The 17,084-nt window shown below is 42.2% G+C and overlaps 1 protein-coding gene across 1 annotated transcript in view; it reads right to left on the reverse strand.

Annotated features, from left to right (window-relative positions):
• The window catches only part of LOC138467833 (vomeronasal type-2 receptor 26-like), a 56,621-nt gene extending 42,684 nt beyond the window's left edge, over nucleotides 1-13,937 (reverse strand). The window contains exon 1 of the mRNA XM_069608149.1: nucleotides 13,740-13,937. Within this exon, the coding sequence (XP_069464250.1) occupies nucleotides 13,740-13,937 (198 nt within the window). The remainder of the gene's footprint in view (nucleotides 1-13,739) is intronic.
• Nucleotides 13,938-17,084: the final 3,147 nt, after the last annotated feature.

Here is a 17,084-nt window from a genome sequence, read left to right on the forward strand (position 1 = left end):
TTTTGTCCCCAATCACCGTGGACAACTATGGAATCTTGTGCTCGCTCCCTTATATTGGTCAGATTATTAGAGAGGCTACTACAGAGGCTACTGATGACGTTGAAGACATGACGTCAATTGAAGCTCCTCAAGCTCAATTTAAAATATTTACCAAAAAATCTTCTATCTCGAGTTCAAAGACTTGTTTGTCAAACAAGGAACCTTCTAAAAAAACGAAATCTGCACTATCTAAAAAAGCTAAGAACATCAAAAACACAGAAATACCCAACTCAGCAAGCTCTAAATCTTTTTTTAATACGCTTACATTACCAAAAAAAAGATTCAGAAAACCTCTTGTGTCATTACAAAAAAATATGCGCATCTGAATCAGCTGCGTAAACTCAAGCTTGATTGTGCCAACAAAAATCTGATTGCAGCTGAACCTTATGCGCCACTAGATCATTTAGTGCAAGCTGTTGAAAATTACGAACTAGCAGGACAACAGCAAGCTCACCCTCAAGCCCAACCATCACAATCCAAGCAGTCAGCTGGGTCCATATACGAGTCTTCCTCTAATATAACTAATTCTAAAGCGGCGATACCTCAAGGTACGTCCAGAGAAATTATTAATAGCTGCTCCTCGACTCAGTCTCCTACATTCTCACTGTCCTCCTTGGCTGGCTGCGAGCAACAGATGCTAGCAAGAAGACGTTTAGAAATTAGAAACGAAGTGGATGCCTATATGAGTGCTTTTTCAACGTCAACAACTTTTAAAGCCCCCTTACTTAAATCTGCAAAATCAACCACCTCCATCCCTCAGGTATCTGAACGCACGGTCACATTTCAATGTGTTGATGATGAAACAACCCTCCCAGCTGAGCCATCATTTTCAAGTCAGGAAGCGGAAATTGCTTCGCTAATAAATTCTCTACGGTCTAAAATAAAACAGTCTGGTCCCACCAACTTAATTTCTGCCCCTAACAAACCTCAGATAAAATCTATACTGAAAACAAAAAGAGATAAAGAATCTAATGTTGCTTTAGTGTTGGGCTGTCGGCCAGCTCCTTTTCCTCAATATCTACTAAATAGACAGCATCTTACAGGTCTTTTCTGATATTCCCATATTACAGGATATTGGATCGGCCGACATTGCACAGGTGGAGTTCTTCAATGACAATGTAGTGAGCACAGCCTGCATCTGGCTGACGTCCCGTGTTATCAGGAATCTGATATGGGACGCCAAAGCCCAACTACTCGAACTTGGATTCATATTACTACTAGGTCCTGTGACGCCCACTAATGGCTCCTTGTGTGCGGAATCCTGGGTAAAGACGGCGTCAAATGAAATTAACAAGGCACAAAGTTTTACTGAGACTAATACTGCTGCTGTCACCTCAAATCAATGCCGTTGTAATTGCGACTCCAGAAGTTAACTTCCTTGCAAGGTCAATAAAGCACGAACTATAACCTTAGGGTCTTGGAATACTCGCGGCCATCGTCATCTGATTAATAATACACAAGACCCTCTTTCAAAGTTTGATGTAATTCTTTTACAAGAAACCTGGTTTTTATCTGCCCCTTTATGGGATAACCATGGTTTACACTTCTTACCGGCAATTAAAGGTGTGAAGGGCCGGCCGATGTCTGGCCTTGTGACTGCCGCCAAAATATCTTCACAAATTGGAATTATTTTTTCATTTGCTCCAAATTCCTTTTTACAACTGACTATCATATCCGTTGCAAAGACCTTGTATGCGATTATTAACTTGTACTGGAACCCCAAAGGCATTGAGATGCAAAACTTCTTACTTGATTTATCCACCATGTTAGATTTCATCATACTGGTACCTAACATCAAGCACACTATTATTGCTGGAGATCTAAATTTGCATTGTTTACATGATGATAATTTGCAAGAAAATAGCAGGCAAAGACTGTGGAAGAACTTAATGCGTTCTAGAGGGTTCTGTATGCTAAACGGAAGCAAATTTGACACTGGTGAAATAACCTATACGTGGCAACAGGGCTGGAAAAAAGCCACTATTGATTATATCTATGTTGACGATAGGTTGTTTTCCAAAATTGAGGTTTTCAAAATTCAGCAGAACTTGGATAGCGATCACTGCATTCTCTCTATTGAATGGGCAGTTGATGGCACCCCTTTAAGAACTCTTTCTAAAATCGATCAGGGGCACTTAACGGTATCCAATTCCTTAAACCGCATAAATTGGAATGAAACCAGTCTTGGGAAATTTGATGACGCCTTGCGTACATCCCTGTGTCACTCGCGTAATAGCTCCCAAGTTAACTGTGTCCCTTATTATGACCTTATGCAACATTACACCAACTCTAAAGTGTGCAAGCCAAGAGTATCTAAGCACATACATATGTTTGATATAGAAATCAGAAACAAAAAAACTGAATATCGCCGTCAAATAAGAGAGGCACTAAAATTACCCTTGCACAGGAGGTTTGAAGCACTTAACAAAGTAAAGATTACATACAGAAATTGGCGGCGACAGCATCGTAGTAAACTATATCAGCGTGATGGCGAGCAAATGCTAATGCTGACTCGCAACAGCAATGTGACGGAAATTTGGAAAGTAATAGCCAACTCCTTATTTCCGATCCAGACATTTTCACAAACTCAGTGTGTACCGGAAGCAACTTGGCTTGGCTATTTTTCCAAAATGTATGCATTACCGCCTAACTCCGTGCAATTAGACACACTGCCTCATCAATCCTTTTACATTAACATTTCCAAAACTGATATACTCTACTTTATCAACAAAATTAGTCAATCTAGAGCTCCAGGACCTGATGGGTTGTCAAACAAAACATTCAAACAACATCCAGTTTTGTGGACATCGATTTTATATCAGATATTTGTGAACATTAATGTTACTCAGAAAATCCCTCTGTCATGGAAGCACTCTCTTATTGTACCAATCCACAAGAAAGGTGACCGCTCTCTACCTGAGAATTATAGACCCATTGCATTGTTAGATGCGCCTGGTAAATTATACAGCCGCATCATTCTGCAAGAATTAAACAGGTGGTCAGCGATTTCCTTCAAAAGAGATCCTTTTCAAACTGGATTTGTGGCAGGCCTAGGGACCTCGGTAAATTTGATAATGCTGAATATGATCAAATCTAAATATGCCCACTTAAATCAACCATTATATATGGCCTTTGTGGACTTCCGGTCTGCTTTTGACTCGGTAGACAGAGCACTATTATTCCAAAAGCTGCAAAACTATGGCTGTCCGTCATCAGTGTTAACAGTAATCAAGATGTTACATTCAAATACATCCATGCAAGTGAGGCTGTCAATTGAAGGTATCCTGTCTGCAAACATCGACACCTTAAGGGGCCTTAAGCAAGGGTGCATTTTAGCATCTACTTTATTTAATCTTTTCTTGCTAGATATCGGTGGTGCTTTTGAAGAAACAGTCTCTGACGCTCCCAAACTAGGCACGCAAAAAATCACATGGCTGCTTTATGCCGACGATCTGGTTTTAATATCGCAAACACTGCGAGGGCTTCAGAATTTGCTAATTAAACTGGAGACGTATGTTGACAAGAACAATCTCACAATTAATGTCAGCAAAACACAAATAGTGATTTGCCAAAAAAGTAAAGATAAAAAAATGGGCAAGTACAAATGGCTTTTGAAGAATTCGCCCTTAAAACTTGTCCACAGTTACAAATATCTGGGATTACCCTTCTCCGGCACCGTGAAAAATCAAATTTATCTTGACACAATAAGAACAAAAATTCTGATGCTAACATCACAGGCAAGAATAATTTTGCACAGATACGGCAAATTTACCACAACTCACATAGTTACATTTTATAATCAGAAAGTTGTTCCGATTGTTACCTATGGAGCTGAAACTTTCCAGCCACGGCGTAGGGACGTTTGGGATTTACTTGAGGGCAAATTCTGGAAAGCTATATTTTCCTTACCCAAGTGCACTCCGATGTGCCTTTTAAGGTACGAGCTGGGCTTAATTTCAATGTCTGCAGTGGTGGCGTGGAAAATGTGTAATTTTTATCGCAAATGTCTTCTTGGTTTTGACAACACAAATATCTTGTGTACGCTAGCACTGTATATGCGCTTATCGCATGATGCTTTTCCGAAGGAGTGGGTAAAGAGCATCCTGGGTTGGTTGGTGGAAGCTGACATTTCAATTGAGCTGTTGCTAAATAACCCTGACATTACAACTCACCAATTATGCTCTAAATATATGGACTATGATGCAAGCCTTTTTCCACCAAAAAAGTATAAGCAAATGGCTTGTTATCTTTTGAAGTGTCCATCAAACATCGTTCGCGTTGAAATGCTACGAACACGTTTAAATTTGCATCTAACAAATCAAATCCTCGCTAGACGAGGCATAATCGCTAAAGAACATCGATATTGTCGATTTTGCCTAAACCAAAAACAAATAGAGACCTTGATGCATTTAGTGGTAAGTTGTCCGGCTTTAAACAGATTGCGTGAATGCTACTTTAGTAATGTATTGCAATTGACTTGTAATCATCTTGAATCTGAAATTTGGACTATTTTAGTCACGAGTAATCGAACTGCAATTCACATTGCACTCACACAGTTTATAAAAACAATATTGCCAAAACAACTAGGCAGTCTGTTGTCAGATGCTAAATGAGGATTGGTTTTTGTTTGCTTGTTTTTATTTTTTTATTATTATGATTATGACGACCTTTTGTCAATCTATGTGTGTTAACTGATCACGTAAACATTGAATGAAATTTTTATTCTTCCTCTCTTTCTGATGTAAATATTTGCAAGTTAACAATTGTAAATGTTATATATTTAATTATTATCACATATCTGTTATATGTCAAGAACTGTTATGTAATTCAAGAGTTATCCTTTTGAAAGGTTGATATAATCAGCCAACCAAAATAAAAAAAAAAAAAAAAATAATGTGAGTATGTGTGTATGCGAGGCACTGGAGGAACCAAGGGGCAGGTATGGTATTTTTTACAAGGCATCTATCATAGATGTTCAGTCATAAATGCCATACCTGCCCCCAACCCCTCCACAGTGCCTCACATGTACAATCAATGTGATTATGTGTGTATGTGAAGCACTGGTGGACACAAGGGGAGGGCATGGTATTTGTTACTAGTCATGATATGATATGGCATTTATAATGTGTCTATATGCAAATGTTTCGAGGTGCGATGAGGCAAGGGATTGGGAACAGAGGGAAGACAGACAACGATCCTACTAAGCCAGATGCCAATCAGATCGCACAAGTGCATGGGAAGGGGAAGGAGGAAAGTGCTGAGGGGCTGTGGCGAGGGGACAGTGCATTACATGGGATAATAAGATAAATAACAAAGTAAAAGTACAGCTGGCAGGTGGCAAGTGCAGGCGTAAGTGCAGACAACAGGTGTCACGTGCTGGTAATGGGACTGTAGGTAGAAAACAGTCCCCAAGTGCAGGGGTTGCCAGGAGGGCATCTATCATTGATGCCAAGTGAATAAATGGCATGTCTGGGTTGTAAAGTCCCTCTGCCCACACTTGTCAAAATCAGCTCACTGACCCAGTACAAACACACACATTTGCACAACATTCACACGCATCATGCACTTGCTCATTCCCACGTGCACCCATCATCATACACTCACTCATAACACAAGTATACACATATTTAAATTAAATTACCATTATCTTCTCTTCTGTCCCGGTCATAAAGTTTCCTGCTAGCGCTCCAGCTCCCACATAGCATGAACAGACATCAGGAAACAAGTGCTTCCTGGTTCTTGCACATACGCGCACAAACCAGTGCGCTGGTGATGAAGTGCTCCCCCTCCTTTTTTATGTGTTGGGAGGTGCAGGAACAGCTCCTCATACATACAAACATGCAGCAAAATGCCGCGGTCTTGCATGATTCTTTCAGTATTCATGACTCGGCAACAGAACTGTCAAAGGTAAACCGCGTTCCCCTTTCACAGATCAAGCCAATGTTTACCACTGGGCTGGCTCTCTATAATCAGCGGGGTTGCCGGTGGGTCAGTGCCCCCTCGCCCATTATGGTGGAGCCGCTACTGATTATTTGTGTCCACTGACTGCCAAAGACCCAACAAAGCGCTACATTATTGTCTGCCACCACCACCTTTTTTATTTTTATATAAGCCTGCAGACGGTTTTCATGATAAGAAGAAAAGCTTGAAAATGGACTTCGCTCCTTCCTCACATTCAACATGTATTGTAAATATGTTCATCAGTTTTGGCGTTGAAAGACAAAATCCCTTTGAATATTTGATTCATAAATGCTACTTTTGCCCCCTCAACAATTTTGCCTTCCCCCAACACACCTTCATCAAGCTGTACAATATGATTCATATTTGGATGTATATTTGTTGACAACAGCTTTGGAATGTTCAGCCAAACTCAGTGGTCGAAGTCCACAAAAAGAAGTAGTGGAACTATGTTCCCTGCTGGCCCACCCCTGATCCCCACAAACCCCATTGTCACGTCACCTCCCACACGCAAGAAACACCCCATACCTCTCTTCCCCCCTTCATCCATTCCCCCCTAAAACTGTGTAAAGGCTGAAAGAAACATAAACGCCCCCCATTACCTTTATTCATTGTCCCCCATAGCAAGCAACTTTACACACCCTCCCCTTTCTAATCAGCCCCATGCACACCTCTTAAGATTGTCAGGTCTTTCCATCGAATCAATTACCATCAAATTACTATCCATCGAAATGCTTTTCCATTGAAAAGCATATTCATTGAATACATTTGGATGGATTTTAGGGTTAGGGTTTGAGTTAGGGTTAGGGTCCCATCAAACCTATCCATATTTTCGATGGAAAGATTTCAAAAGTATATGCACTTTTAATTGAAAAAATGTAATTTCCAAGAAACTTTTTTTGTTGGTATTATTTCCATTTATTTTCTTTTGGATGCTTAATTTTCGATGGAAAGACCATAAACCAGGGCGTGCTAAAGATGAATACCCACTCGTCCCATCTATCCATTAACTGCACGTGCAACTGTGCCTGCCGTATTTTCAGTTTAAGTCAGTGCAGTGCAACTTCTTCCAACACTTTTATTTTAAAACAAAACCATTCCTGAAAGGTTTAAATAAAATTCAAAAGAAATAGAGGAATGTGAAAGATGATAAAAACATAAGAAAATAAAGTAGAACTGGCCGAACTGCATTCAAGGTATTGCTGTCGAAATCCCTTTTTCTATAGGAAGGCCAAATTAACCATCACTCCGTAGTCACTATCACAAACTGTAATATCCATATATTTTTATGGGTATTTGAAAATTAGATCTGTCATCAAAACTAACATCTAACTGGCTAAACGAAATAATATGTCTTCTCAAGTAAGAGAGTCTAGGGTGCACCCCGGCTCCAAAAAGAAGCCTACCAAAAGCAGATGTGCAATTAATAGAAAAACACACTAATGTTGGAGAATAAAAAGGGGAATAACAAAATAAATGCAACAACAGTGCATCTTGGATAATAACACCGGACATATCTGCATAAGTGTTTTATTTAGCCGGCAGGAAAGGCTTTACCTCTCCTCCCTTCCATTTTACCTGCCAGGTACTGCTGTGTCCTACCAGGGCCAGCAATAGGTGTCCTCAGCCCTATCCAAAATAGCTGTTCCCATGGCACCGAGCTGTAGCATCCTCAAGGCAGATGAATTGGGAAGCAAAAAGGCCCAAGACAGCCTTACATAACAAAACAGAAAAATAGAAAACAACTGATGCTGGTATAGCCAATAGGTCCACACTGAGTAAAAAGGTGGCACACAGGCCGGAGACCCAGAAACTTACGCTGCATAGAAATAGGTCCGGTACCACAACAGGGTCATGTCATGTCATGCCTAACTATTGCATGATGGTAAGCAGGCACTATCGCAGAAAGTGTAAGGTCAAAAGCCTCCAACTATTTTACATGTATTTGGTATGGTCAATCTGACTTCTTTTCTTGCTAATTGCTTCTAATTCTAATTCTATGTCTAATTCTATGTCTTCATCTGAGAAATCCCAATCTTCACGGGGTTTCAATTCCCAAAGATATCTTGTTCTCTGTTTTGACTACCCATGCAAAGGGTGAGGTGCCGGCTCAATCATTTAGTGGCAGCATATGTACAAGATTATAGTTGGTACTGCCAGCTGTATCCTGACATTAGTCATACCAAGAAACTCTGTGTACAGTCCTGCACATATTCCAACATTCGAACATTCTACCATTGTTCCTAGTGAGAATGAGAGGGAACAAGGTATTGCCTGATTTATTTTATGTGGTGTGAAGCACCACATGCCCATCGGCCCTGATATGTTCATGGCCACTGCCTGTCTAGGAGAGCCACTGCAATACCTTGCAGAAAGAGATATGACTTGTATACTGGTGTCTGGGACCCACATTATATCCGCACCCGTGCAAGCCTTGGGAATATTTTATGTTATATTAGGTTTTGTGGCTGCCAGATGCCAGGGAAAGTTGCATGTATTTGGCACCCTGTGATTTGATGGCAGCCAAAGGTTTGAATGAATTCAACCCTGCTCTTGGGTGCTGAATCTCCACTCTGCCCCCAATGCTCCTACTTACACTAAGCTTATGCAACCATAGAATGTCGAACCTAGTCCTGAAGCAAGGACATGAAGAGAAACCATGAAGTAATGTACAATTCTGAGAACTCACTGCCAGGCATTACAATCTTGCAAGGCTCCTATCAGAGGACAAAGCCTTTACGAACAACAGCATTGTTCATTGATCAGAGAAAGGACAGCTCAATGCTTCCTTCCATATACCAGCTGATGCTGTCAATTAATGTTTTGAAGACCTTTTTGTAGACCTTTTACACCCCCGCAAATCTATTGTCCAGCTTATGTTGCATGCATGTCGGTGTTTAATGTTAATTGGTAGAGTGCCAACGGAAACCAGAGTTACACTTGCTAGACCCCACAAGGGAGGGAGGAGACAAGCTAAGGGAAAGAAGACAATAGGCTGACCATTCAGAGGTTCTAGTGCCTTCAGATCAGTGGAACAACAACCGGAATTGTTCAGGCTGCAAATGCAAACAAGAGCAAGGGAGGTAGGCAAGTGAAAAAATAACAGAGGATAAGTACCTATTTCAAGGGAAAATTAGAGCTACTACCAGGAACATTCCTGGGAGATGGGAACCTGTAGTTTGGATGGCAACCAATCATAGTATTGCAGTGTGTGTGACAGCAGAAGGGGGAATCATTCAGACAGGAAGGCCGGAAAGGTGCATTTTCATTTCATTCCTGAATCGTAAATGAGATTCTTTTGTTATATATTAGGAGGGCGGAAGATCCATAGACGTGTGTCTCCTGACTGTTCGAAAATTGACGCAGACTTTATTTCTGCAGGCTACCAGAGACTTCAAAGACTACCATAGTGGCTACCGGGACTGCTGGTCATTTCAGAGGCTCTAGGAGTAACTGTTTGCTCTGATACGGACCCTTGATGTTTCTACACCGCAAAGAACCACCCAACCACAATGTCTCTAAGTGGAGCAATGAGCCATTTACAGGTGACCAACCAGCATCCACCAGAACATCCTTGCTATTACATTTGAACATAAAGACAAATTAAAAAACTGTACAGTAAAAATTACCTAAAATTGATTGAAAGCAATAGCTTGATCTGTGAAGACTTGTACAACCTGCGGAATTTACCACTGAAGAAACGCCCAGAGAAGGACTGCTGATGATGTTGCACACTTTGCATAATATATGGTTGGTCCAGCAAAGAAGAATGTACAAATCTGAAACTGTGATCAAAGGATTTGGGAACCGCAAACTTGTAACACAATGAACTTTGATCTGACAGATTAGGGTCGCTATGTATCCTGTGTCTTTTCTGCTCCCGTTCCACATTTACTGTTCAGGATAAGCCACTTGTCTCACCTCCATCTTAATTCATTGTCAAGACACATGGGATCCCCCTCCCCTTTTTACTAGTAACATCCTTTTTTGGTGAGGTGGCCCAGTCCTGATCTATCAGCTTCTCAGTTTGATAAAAAGCATGGACCTAAGAACCATTGTGGGTGATCCATATTGAACCAAAGACTGCTCTTGCATATGGTTTTTTTAAGCTCTATGCAGAAATGCAAACCTGATTCTGTACATTCCTGCTCAGTATTTAGTTGAAGAAATGATGTAGTACAGGGTTTTCTGAAACTCTGTGTATGCTCCTAAGATTTGCACCTTAGCTCATAGACCACACATGTTCTAGGTGAGCAGCAACCTCTTCACTGTGAACAAACGTGGCTTAGTTTGGCTTTGAATCTTCTTGAGCACTGAAAACATGCTCCCGAGAGTTTCCTTCTAACAGAAAGTGAGGTTTATTTTAGGTGACTGGTCAATTGCTTGTACTGAGAGATGAGCACAATTATTATGCACAAACACTCTGACGAGGAAGATGCTGATAGAAGCACCTTTTATTCACCATTAGCACCCTCTGTGGGGGAGCCAATCAGGTGGCTAGGAACGCTTGCTTAAACCGCCGGTACACGTCCGCTTTCCAAGCCGCTTGATGGCCGGCTCGCCCCGCCGCCATCATCCCCCCACCCTCCGCCCCATTTATTTTTGTTTACAAACCCCCACCTCTCCACTTATGTTATCTTTGCTGCTGCGGCCCTCGCCGCCACAGCTGCATCTTCCTCTCAGCTTCCCCTGGCCGCCATTGAAAGAGAAGAGGGGATCCTTTTTTTTTAGCACTGCTTTTTTAGTTACCGCTTTGGTAACCCGGGGTGCGAATGGCCTTCATCCCCAATTCCTGTAGTTGGTACGGGGGATAATGCCAGAGCCCTCATTACCCGCCCTCTTCGCTCAGGCTGATAATTTGGTCTGCTGGGCCGTTATCCTCCGTTCTAGCCCCTGGAACCGGGAAAGAACATCACATTGTTTGTTTGTTTGTTTGTTTATTTATTTATTGTGCGCACCAGACCCTAGGGTAGCAGGGCGCAAGAGAACAAGGAGGTTTACAGCTTAGTTAACGTTTACAGGTTACAGGTTAGTTAACGTTACAGGTTACAGGCATAGTGGACATTTCGAATCTGCAGGGTAGGGCAAGTGCAAGTGCAGATAAGGCGTAGCTAAACAGTCAAATCTATGGCGATCAAACAGTAAAAGCAGGTTAGTACAAACATTATAAGAAGACGTTACGTATAAAGTGACATACGCTATGTCGCATTCTCAATAAGCCATTTTATGGTGTTCTTTCTAAAGTTATTGAAGGTTTGGCCAGATCTGAGTGCAAGGGGTAGGGAGTTCCATAACTGTGCTGCCTTAACTGGGAAGCTGGAACCTCCAATGGTGGCTAGTTTGAATCTGGGCACTAGGAGGCAGTTGGGGCTGGCTGTCCTTGTGAGTCTCGTTGGATTTTTCCTGTTGAAGCGTTCTGAGAGGTATCGGGGAGCTTTGTTGTTTAGGCATTTGTGGATAAGGGACGCAGATTTAAGGTTGATTTTTTCTTGGGTGGAAAGCCATTTGTGTTTTCGTCTTATTTCTGAAATGTGTGCACTTCTGGGGATACTTAGGGCCGCTCTAAGTGCATTGTTTTGGAGCACTTGGATTCTGTGGATGATTTGTTTGGTAGTCCCTATGTAGAGGGCGTTGCAATAATCTAGTTTCGATAAAATGAGGGCTCTAGCTAGAATAAGACAGCTGTCCTCTGAAAGGAATGGTTTCCCAGCTCGTATTAACTTGCATGTATAGGCAGTGGATGATGACAGTGAGTTCACCTGTTTAGTGAAAGATAGTGTCGCATCAAGGTAAAAACCTAGGGTTTTTACTTCTCTGGCGACCTTGATAGTGTTGCCATCGATGATGAAGGCGGAGTAGTTTTGGTTAAGTTTGGAGATACGGGCTGCCGTGCCCAGGATGATGAGCTCTGTTTTGTCATCGTTCAAGCATAGGCCATGGTTGGCCATCCATGCCTGAACGATGCTGTAGACTCTATTCACCAGAGCCAGATCTTTGACGTAATCCCCAGTAAGTGGTAAGAGAATCTGAGTATCATCTGCATAGTTAGTGTAGGTGATACCCAGATTATCAAGATCGTCAAAGAGTGGCTTGGTGAAGATGTTATAGAGTGTCGGCGAGACGCAGGATCCCTGGGGCACTCCGCAAGTGATTGGGATAGGGTCTGCTGCCGCTGCGGGGGAGAACACCCTCATGGTCCTGTCACTAAGAAATGATTGAATCCAGACTATAGCCTCCTCTGAGAAGTGGGCAGCCGAGTCCAAGTGATTACATAGGACTTTATGGTCCACCAGATCAAAGGCGGCTGAGAGGTCTAGAAGGAGGAGGAGAGCTAGTTTTCCCTCGTCTCTGAGTGAATCTATTTGGGCTTTTAGGTCGATAAGGGCAGTCTCTGTGCCGTGTTGCGGACGGAAACCGGATTGGCGGGTGCCGAGGAGATGGTTCATCTCAAGGAAGTTCTGGATTTGGGTGTATGCTACCTTGTCTAATATTTTTAGTAGGAAGGGAACCGTGGTGATGGGCCTGTAGTTAGTAGGAATGTTGGGGTCCAATGTTTGCTTTTTTAGGAGGGGGAGTACCCAAGATTCCTTTAGATTGCGGGGGATGGTGCCCGTAGTAAAGGAGGCATTGATAAGTTTTGTGATAAAGGGGGCTAAATCCCTAGCCGCATCCTTGATCAGTTGTGCGGGGCATTGGTCGCCTTTGCAATTAGAAGGTTTGAGGGTCAAAATGGTCTTCTCTACCTCAATTACTGAGACCTTGGAGAAACGGAATTGGGTGGATTCTGGGTTGTTGGATGAGGGAATTTTGACTATCAGAGGTTGAGTTGGCAGAGAGGCTTTCTTTAGGGCAATTTTTGTTTGGAGGTTGGATACTTTGTTGGTTAGTGCCAGTTGTATGTCTGTGCACCAAGTTTTGTCTTTGATGGAGTCATCCTGTACTGTGATAGGAGTTTCCAATTCCTTTAGGATGGAGAATAGCTCCTTCATGCTGGAGTTGGATTGGGAGATCCTATTATTATAGGTTTCTTGTTTGGCCAGGATGATGTCTCTTTTGTATTGCGAGGAGATGTTAATTAGGTTAGTTTTATTTTCAGCGGTCGGATGTCGGTTCCAGGCTGTTTCGCATTTTCTCTTCTGTAGTCTTAGGTTTTTTAGGTGGGGTGTAAACCATGAGTTCAAATGCTTTTTGGGTTTACTGATCCGAAGTTTAAATGGAGCAATACTGTCAAGAGCAGAGCACATGGCTGCGTTGAATGCATCCACTAGGATGCCTGGGTCAGAGTGGTCAGGTAGGGAATTTAGTTTGGGTAGGATGTGGGGCAGAATATTGTCGGCTGTAATGTTTTTCTTGTTTCTCGTTAAGGTGGGTGTGGCTGGTACATTGTATCAAATGCAAGTGTCTGTGACAGCAAATATAATATTATTATTTTAATGTGAAACTGCTACATAACATGTTCAGCAAGTGACACTAAATATGTGATTTCTCACACACTAATCTTCATGTTTTCATAAAAAGGGAAACAAACAAGGCTGACATAGTTTTGGTGTTCCTGCAACCAGCCCTTGTTATGTCATGTTATGCTATGTTATTAGGACTCATACCATGCTCCACTATCATTTGCATGGTCTCCAGGCAGATCTGAAAGGGAGGGGTGCCAGTGAAGTTAGTTCCAAATCTTTGTGCCAGAACGAATGCAATATCCAAGCATTTCTATGCTCTGTACAGTTCTAATTGCTCACCTGTTTTTCTCCTGCCTTCCACCACATGGCACTGTTGTTGACCAGGAACTTCTCAGTTTCGAGGTAGCTAGGATCATACATTCCCACCTGCACGTGCTTAAGGTTTCCATCAGTATCTGGCTGCCAGTTTACAATATCGTATTGCGTCTCGGGATTACCCTCCACATCAAAAAATAAATTTGAGTCTGCTGAAGTCATAGATCGGACCTTTCGGACGTAGTGGAGAAGCTGAAAAACGATAAAATAATTGTGGATTGACTTTCTTTTTTCAATACAGGACATGTCCCCAACATTGAATATTAAAAGCCGAACATATTGCACTTGAGAAACAAATACAACTTCCTTTAAGCCTCAGGTAAGCAAGCTACAACAATCAATTCATAAATGGTGAGAGGCCTAGCAGAATTATTCCCTGCATGGAGCAGTGTTGTATTGCCTCTTAGGGGGTGATATTTTCAGATCTTAGGCAGATTTTACAGTTCTGTCATATAGTCGCAAGATATCACCTGGGTGTCACTCTATGTACCTTTCACGTGTGCATTAGGTGTCACAACAAATCTTTGTTTGTTGAATGTAACTAGACATATGGATCACTGTATCTCAGAGGGAACACACTAAAGGGTGCATAGACCAGTCAGTCAAAAACTTCACTTGCAGAACTTCAGAAGCTCATCATAGAGATGACACCATCAGCATGGCTAGATAAGACCTCTTCATCAAGGCACAAAAGTATCTATCCTGACATCTTACTAGATACAGAAAGTTAGTTAATTCTCACTTATTTCATCCAGGATGAGAAGTAGTGCTATAACTCAGGTGTGTTTTCTTTCACAAGTATGGAACCCCTCGTTTTCACAGGGTTCCCTGGAGAAACTTCATTCAAATGTGTGGCAGTTGTTCCAGTGGTGGGGACCTAAGAGTAGATAGCTTTGTTGGAGAATTGAAAAACAATAAAGAAGTTGAATCCTGAATCCTGAATATGGTGACCATTTGTTTACCCTCACATAATGTACCTCACTGCCACGTATGCCTTGCGAAGCACAGGGAACTGCCTAAGGGTGTCTAAAAGCCAAGAGTAGATCAGGCACATACAGACATTACACTACTAAATGCAGGGAGTTATTTCAATACTAGTGAAAAATCGTGTGTACAGGAGCCAATGTGCGTAAATGAAGAAATTTTCAGAGTGTAAACATATTATATGGTGTATTTTAACGTAATTTATGTTAATTGAGAAACCAAATCTTGTAAAGGGTCTTGCGCCTTTAACATGGAGGAGTAGTGACCGCAAACACAATCTCTCAGAATCTGTTGAAAGTTTAACATAGTACATATGGCCAATTGTTTTATCTGCTCTTCATTGTTTTGGATTCCACTTACGGGTTTGAACTCAAATACATAATGTTGAGGGATGTCAGAGTAATACAAGTCACGTGCAACATGATTCTCTTCATGCAACTTGAAGTATGTTGTTCTGAAAATAATTGCATTTAAAAGAAAGCCCTCTGTATGGGGGAAAAAGTCATTTATTTGGTAGGAGAAATAGTGCCAAATCAAATACATTTCTGTTTATATGTTTATTAAATGTATATATATTACTAGTGTATGCAACTTGAAGTATGCAGTATGTAGTGCTATCCCTGTATTGGGCATTTTCTGCAGCTAATAGTATGTTATCTTTCTTGTAATACTCATTTTGTTTGCCTGGAAGATAAACTTGAAGTCTTATTATTGTATGTGTAAGGCAGCATCTCACTCTAGTGGTGATAACAGGCGCAGCAGGCAGTCTCTTCTGTGCAACTTGAAATCTCATTGTTGTATGCATAAAACAACAGCTCCCTCTAGCAGTGGCAACTGGCGAAGTGGGCACATGACGGTTACGGATAAACATTCATCTGGTCTTTTATTAAATAGTATGATGTCCTTCACTTGGATTCCTTTACAACAAATATGCTTGCCTCAGCCCTCAGCTATCTTAAACACAAACATTAAATAGCCTCCCTCTATCCTCTAATAAAAAGAAAGACCTCTAGGTTTGAGCTAAGACATTCCCTGATAATCAGTATCAACATATAATGAGACCAAGAAAATACAAAAGGGCTTCTCTGGGTCTTCTCTTCTCAAAATGAAGCATCTCACCCTGGGTTCCTGCCTCTGCATGGATCACCCAGTCACAGTCCGGGCTTTAAGTGGCCTCACATGTCTTTCATGGTCCCTAGTCTTGTGTCAACTTCTTCTTGGCAAAGCTGTTAATGCCCTTTTAAAAAGTTGCATTGGTGTTCTAGGATTGTGGTAGCTCAAGTCAATATTTTTTAAAGTGATAAGAGGAATGGCTGGGGACATCCAGCATAGCCCCAGCAGTAAAACCAGGCACTTGTCACCTAAATAGGGCAGCAGGCTTGGTAAAGTATCTCAATATGTCTCTGTCACCTAGGGGACGTCTCTATACATCACCCCCCGACTTCCCTCAAAATATTCATCATTCTGAGACATTTCTAAGTGGACCTCAACTCCTGACTTCTACTCTTCTTCACTCTAGTTTCCTGAGCTTCATTCAGTACAACCACCATTGTTGCATACTCGTTACACCGCCCCTTTATTGTTCTCCTTCAAGCCTGTCACTGGCTCAGGTTTCCTCGTTTTTCATTGTGTGTTCTCCATGGCTAGTCAACTTTCCTGCTCTCTTCTGTGTCTTCTTTCAACCATTTTTTTCTCTGCTACTTCTAGCCCACTGTCATGAACTGCTGCCTGCGCCCATTCTGGACTTCGTGGTCCCTGACCCATAGAGGACTGAATTCCGTGATCCTTCCAACATGGCCGTTTGGTGCGGAACGCAGCTTGCCAGTCTTTATGTGCTATGTTCAGCATTCTACAAAGCAGACACACCACTGCGGCTCTGAGCATCTCAACGCTACAGCTCGGAGCAGTCTGACGTGTGTTGCCGAAGTTTGCCCGGAACTTCCTCCCTAGTCCTGTTTCCCTGATTCCTTGAATCTACTTCCTCCCTTTCCTTTCCTCGAAGTTACCTTCCGATTCTTCCGAGATCCTTGCCTGCGCTCGAGTCACGGCGTTCCGTGCCTCCGAGCTCAGACTTAGTCTCCTTCCTGGTTCCTGGTACTGGACATCCGACCGCCTCCTGGAGTAGGACCGCTATCATCACGCTGGAACCAGATGACCAGCACACGAGCCTCTACAAATCCCGGACCGTGTGGAAGAAATCATCAAAGAAGGTCGCAAGCAAGGGAAGACAGGTGAGAAGGGGAGAGACTTGTGACAGATTGAGACGCCTATAAAACAATACCAATACAGAGATGGAAGCCGCGGTTCAAGACCTCATGCGAGGTA

This window comes from Ambystoma mexicanum, chromosome 1p (assembly GCF_040938575.1).
Source record: "Ambystoma mexicanum isolate Mex_15411 chromosome 1p, UKY_AmexF1_1, whole genome shotgun sequence".
Lineage (NCBI taxonomy): Eukaryota > Metazoa > Chordata > Amphibia > Caudata > Ambystomatidae > Ambystoma > Ambystoma mexicanum.